This window comes from Halyomorpha halys, unplaced genomic scaffold (assembly GCF_000696795.3).
Source record: "Halyomorpha halys isolate HHAL.00 unplaced genomic scaffold, Hhal_1.1 Scaffold210.1, whole genome shotgun sequence".
NCBI classification, from domain to species: domain Eukaryota; kingdom Metazoa; phylum Arthropoda; class Insecta; order Hemiptera; family Pentatomidae; genus Halyomorpha; species Halyomorpha halys.
The window spans coordinates 53,996-59,648 of NW_027113191.1; the positions used below are offsets into that span (position 1 = coordinate 53,996).

Below are 5,653 nucleotides of genomic sequence, written 5' to 3' on the forward strand. Positions count from 1 at the left end.
CCCTACTGTAATATGTACATATAATACCCCTACAGTAATATGACATATAATTCATATCCCTACTGTAATATGTACATATAATACATACCCCTACTGTACATATAATCACTCACTTGACCGCTATTGGTCGCTTTTGAAAGTCATACTTGAACATCATATTGTTCGACCAGCAGTCCCCGTGGTTTAGGCAGGTGAATTCTGACTCCTGAATGTGAATATTTCCTATACTTCTGAACTTTTCAACAAATGAATCAAATGGTATCATCAGTTTCTTTGCAGTCTGTTCCCTGCAAAGTAGCACATATATTAAAAGTTAATAATACATAGGAACCTTGTAACAAATCTAAAGAGCCTTTCAAAAAAAATATTATATGGGATACATTCATTATATTGCTATATAATATTACCCACTGATAGTGGGACACCAGGATAACTACCTGCTGCTAAGGCAATAAGCCAAAATTATTTATATTTCTCGATTCCTTGAAGCTGTTATTATTGTATTAGCTCTCCAAAGCCATGCCATTTTAGAACCAGTTACCAATTAGATACCTTTATGTAATATTATTACTATTTGACACATAAAATGTTTAGGGAGTGGTATTGGGCAGTATGATCCCTGCTCAGCTCGAAGTGCCTTGACTCTGTTTCCTCCTCTAATTCAGTCCGACTACTTGACTCTGTTTCCTCCTGTAATTCAGTCCGACTACTTGACTCTGTTTCCTCCTGTAATTCAGTCCGACTACTTGACTCTGTTTCCTCCTCTAATTCAGTCCGACTACTTGACTCTGTTTCCTCCTCTAATTCAGTCCGACTACTTGACTCTGTTTCCTCCTGTAATTCAGTCCGACTACTTGACTCTGTTTTCTCCTGTAATTCAGTCCGACTACTTGACTCTGTTTCCTCCTGTAATTCAGTCCGACTACTTGACTCTGTTTCCTCCTGTAATTCAGTCCGACTACTTGACTCTGTTTCCTCCTGTAATTCAGTCCGACTACTGGACTCTGTTTCCTCCTGTAATTCAGTCCGACTACTCCTAACTTGGATATCAGGGAGCGTTACCTTTTGGTTTCTTCTTCATAATAGAGAAGCCTCTAGTAGCTCCATACTGGAAGCCAAGTGATTGTTACAAACTATAATTGACTTATCCTGGAACTTTCCTTCTCATGGCTGACAACCCCTGGAGTTAATGGAGAGTGGTCATTAAAATGTCCCTGTACGTTGGCAGGAGTCAATAGTTTTCCCGACGAACAACTGTTGAGAACAGATGATAATCTTGGGAAGGAACCAGCCAATGGTGTAACAATAAAATAGAATGTCTCGTGAAATCTGCAACGAATGGGATGTTGAGGTCTTTATGGATGAGTTTATTTATGACGTAATAAGGAACAAGGATTTCGTACAGTGGGGATTGAGTGCGGAAAGAATTTCATGGTAGGTGGAGCCCCGAAGCTCAATTCTATATGTCCAGTTATGTCTGATTATCATAGTTTATTAAAGTGTTTTGTAGAAAATAGGAAGTTTAGAGCGTTTGCCATGTATGTGTTGTAGTAATAGGGATTTACTCTTGTCAAGTTCTCAGATCCTAGAAAGTATTAAGAACTTCCTAAGACATAAAATTAATTGCTATGTTCTGTTGATGTTTAATGTACATTTAGTCCAATCAGCCATATCTAAAAGAAGAAATATACAACTTTCCTCAGTTATAAAATAAACTGATTGTATTAGGTTACAATGTTGACTCAGCATGACTGAGAACATGATGAAAGAAGAGTACATGGTTCAAGATTCGTGTCCAGGCACGTCCATTCGTTTTACTGAGGTGGGTACATTGCACATATGGCAGTGCATTATAGATACCATTTTTGCCGCACAGAATTTCCAAAAAATTAATTTTTTTTGTGAGGAAATCATGCCATTTGTTAGTGAATGGCAAAGTAGTACCGTAAAGTAAACAAGAATAGGTGGAATCTATTTAAGATGTATTTTAATGGAGAAATGAGGAAAGGGATGTGAAAAGTGGGCCGAGTATGCTGCCTGATGATAGGGCTCACCTGGTGACAGGTTTCGGAAGGTCAGGAGTCCTCAGTCGGGGCTTCTGAGTGACAGTGAGCAAAAATTCAACACTAAACTAAAATTCAAAATTGTTCTTCATAAAAGAAACAGGAAAAGGGAGAAGCTAGGAACATTGGCCAAATTATGGCAAATCACCACATGATCAAGCATGTGGATATTATCTACCATCTTTGCCGATCTCTACGATACCATTGCTTCTTCTAATAATAAAATTAGTTTGAACCTAAAGTAACAACTGACAGAATCGATGCTCATTTATTCGAAACACACAAGCGTCTAGATAACCCACGTTTGTTAGAGAGATGTTTTGGATTTGCGACAAGAGGCAAACTGGTGGATCCGGTATGAATATTGAGTAATATTTAAACTTGAGTAATTTTCCAGACTTACCAAGAAGGGCCCCAGCTGTTCTTAATAACCTTGGAAGCGTGCAAAACACCAGCGTAAGAACAACATTTGATAAGTGCTAAGTTGTCAACCAAAGGGTAAGGCTTGTATTCATCTTTGGAGATGACTCCTCTTTGTTCTAGTACTTTGGCCATTCCGTGGTACTTCCCCAAAGCTCTTAGGGCCAGGATGGCGTGGTCCAGATCCAGATTTTCTTGCCTAGGGACACAACTGTAGCCGCTTGCCTACAAATCAAAAACAATCTTGTTCTAATTTAAATTGTCTCTATTATATAAAAATGTTTTTAATGAAGACTGTGTTATAATTCATTTTACAAATAAGGTTAAATTAATTAAAATGCTGGGATTAAGACTTGATTTTTTTTCCTATACACTATGTTGAAAAAAATAATGCAATCTGAACTAGAGAATACATGTAAATTACAGTTATACAATTCGAGCAAGGAGTAGTACAATTAATTGAACAGTTGCATAGTTTGTAAAATGAATATGGTCCCCCATGAGGTGGGCAGGGGGCACCTCCCTAGTAGATATATTATATTATATTATATTATTATTATTATTATTATTTTTATACAATATGTGCATGATCAAATTTTGATTCACCTTTAGGTCTTCCAATAGGATACAAGATAAGATGGGATCGTAGTGAACGAAGTTACACCAAAGAGGTTCATCAGTGTCTTCGAATTCTTCCATTAAGTAGCTCATTTCTTTGTGTACTACGGACAATATCTGAAAGTACAATAATATTTTTAATAAATCAATAGTATCTGTTAAAGCAACCTTAAATCAACAATGAACAACTTTAAAGAACGATAAAAAAAGAAAACAAACTGGCTAGGATATAAACATTTATTTAGTGAGCCTGACAATAGAAAAAATAAACATATAATAAAACAAACGATTTAAAACAAAACAATGAGTATAAGTTAATAGTTTTCTTTTAATATTTTGATACCTTTATCGACCGCCATCCGGACTATCTTCCTATAATATAATTATTATCTTTTTCCAATAGTAATAAAAGCTTTTTTAATGTATTTATAAAAATCTTACATGGCTTTCAGTTTTTGCAACATTTTGCTCTTTGATGAATTCCCCGCTCTTTCCCTCAGTGAACATTTGTTTCATGATGAAGTATTTCTTGGCCTTCCTTCCATTCCCCAAGACCACTTTTACTGTTACCCGCAATATCGTGGAGGTGTAGTTTTCTCCTTTAGGCAATGCGGGTATCGCTTCGACGTCAAGAATTGTGGCGATTCTCGACTCCTTTGCCAAATTCTTCAGCACTACCTCAAGAACTTGTTTATCCATTTCTAAAATTCAATAATAAAATGTAATTTTACTAAAATAAATTCGTTTAGGCTATGTTGAAGATATTTATTAGTTTCGCTTTAAGTTATCAACTATGAACTACTTTGCACTATATTTTTGACTAACATTTTTGGTTACTTATTTTTTTTTTTCATTTATTTTGATTGCGTTAAACACTCCAAGGTAAAAAAAATATAATAATATAAATCATTGTTTGAACATGTTAGCCTCTGAGAAATAAAGTAGATTAAGTAACTACCATAAAAGTACGTTTTGTAAATATACTTAAAGAATACATAAATATATTATTTGAGTAGAACGGTGTATTTAATTGGCAATATATAATATAGCAATCTTAATTCCAACATCTCATATAATAGTAGTATTATAAGTGAAGCCATTAGGAAAAAAGGTATTTAACGTTTTCTATAAAAACACCTTTATTTCTCGTAATGAAGTTTCGAGATATCCCCCCCCCCCTCCCCCACCTTCAGGTCACCTAATACAGCATTGCGTTTAAATAAACAAAAAGGAAGATAGCTCTGGCTCCGGTCAAAAGAACTCAAATGGTAATTAAACTGTTGACAGTGAGCCAATGTTTGCTATCAGGGCTAAAACAAATATAAAAAATAATGTAACAAAGAGAGAGAATAGATAACATGCAATAAAAGCAAACTAAAGTATAGTATACTAAATAATCTAAACTATGTGAAAATTACATAAAAGTAATTAAAGAAAATAATGCGCAATGATCTCCCCACTAGATGAGATACCAGAAGTGCAGCTAGTTCATTACTTGCGCAATCGCCTACTTGTACATTGCAGTCCAGTGCACGGCCCTTACATTCACCTTGAGGAGCTATTTACTCACAACTTCAGCTGCAGTTTTCAACTTCTTTCCAACTTTGAAGCCAGTTGAAGATTTTATTGTTTTATTTGAATATATATCGTCGGTTTAGAAGAAGATTGTCACAATTCAAAATTCATTTGTCATTTGTTTTCACAATTAAACGAGTGCAATTTGTTTATATTTTTATGTGGAAGAGTAACAAGTTACTCTGCCCGCTAGATGGTTCAGTAAGAGTTACAACTTGTAACTCTCTTCTAGATAAAAATATAGGCACATTGCAGAAGTTTCAATGTGCAAACACATAGGCACATTGCAGTCGTTTCAATGTGCAAACATAAAAATGAATTATTTTGAGTTGTGACAATCTTCTTCCAAACCGACGATATGTTTTCTTTGTCAATTGTTCTTTGAAAATTATGTATGATACATTATCATAACTCCATTATTTTTTTAAGAATTATTATTATTTTATCAATATGATATTCATATTTATTTTCTTTAGGTTATGATGTAGTTAAATGATATTAGGTTCTTAAGGCTATGATATTTTGATATTTATTAAAATACGTTCTTTCCTTTTGATTTATCAAAATAAATAGAATTTAGATATTTTATGTTCTATCACTGAATAAACCTTCTTTGTAGCAAGCGACATATCTTTATATTTCTAAGTGTTCCTCAAGGTAAACCTACGGATATCTATGGCAGCAGAAAACAAAGCACAAACAAATTCTAAAAGAAATAAAATAATTGAATGTCGATGTATTGTTACAGTCGACCCTCGCTATAGCACGGCTCATTGTACAGGAGGTTCGGATATAGCTTGGTTCTAGTCCTGTACTCATAAAATAAATTGATAATATTTTTTTATTTCATGACATGAGGGGTATTCATAATCATTAAGTTAACATGTTAAAGTGTGTTAGATGGGAAAATATTTCCTTCTCTCAGCATGTTAAAGTGTGTTAGATGGGAAAATATTTCCTTCTCTCAGCATGTTAAA

General features: G+C 34.3%; 1 protein-coding gene across 1 annotated transcript in view; it reads right to left on the reverse strand.

The window, feature by feature from the left end:
- LOC106679595 (uncharacterized) overlaps positions 1-5,653 on the reverse strand; it is a gene marked incomplete at its 5' end in the record, with an annotated part of 14,165 nt that overhangs the window by 5,643 nt on the left and 2,869 nt on the right. Inside the window, 4 exon segments of the mRNA XM_014418840.3 lie at positions 114-287; positions 2,467-2,708; positions 3,090-3,218; positions 3,543-3,802. Coding sequence (XP_014274326.1) covers positions 114-287; positions 2,467-2,708; positions 3,090-3,218; positions 3,543-3,800 — 803 coding nt within the window.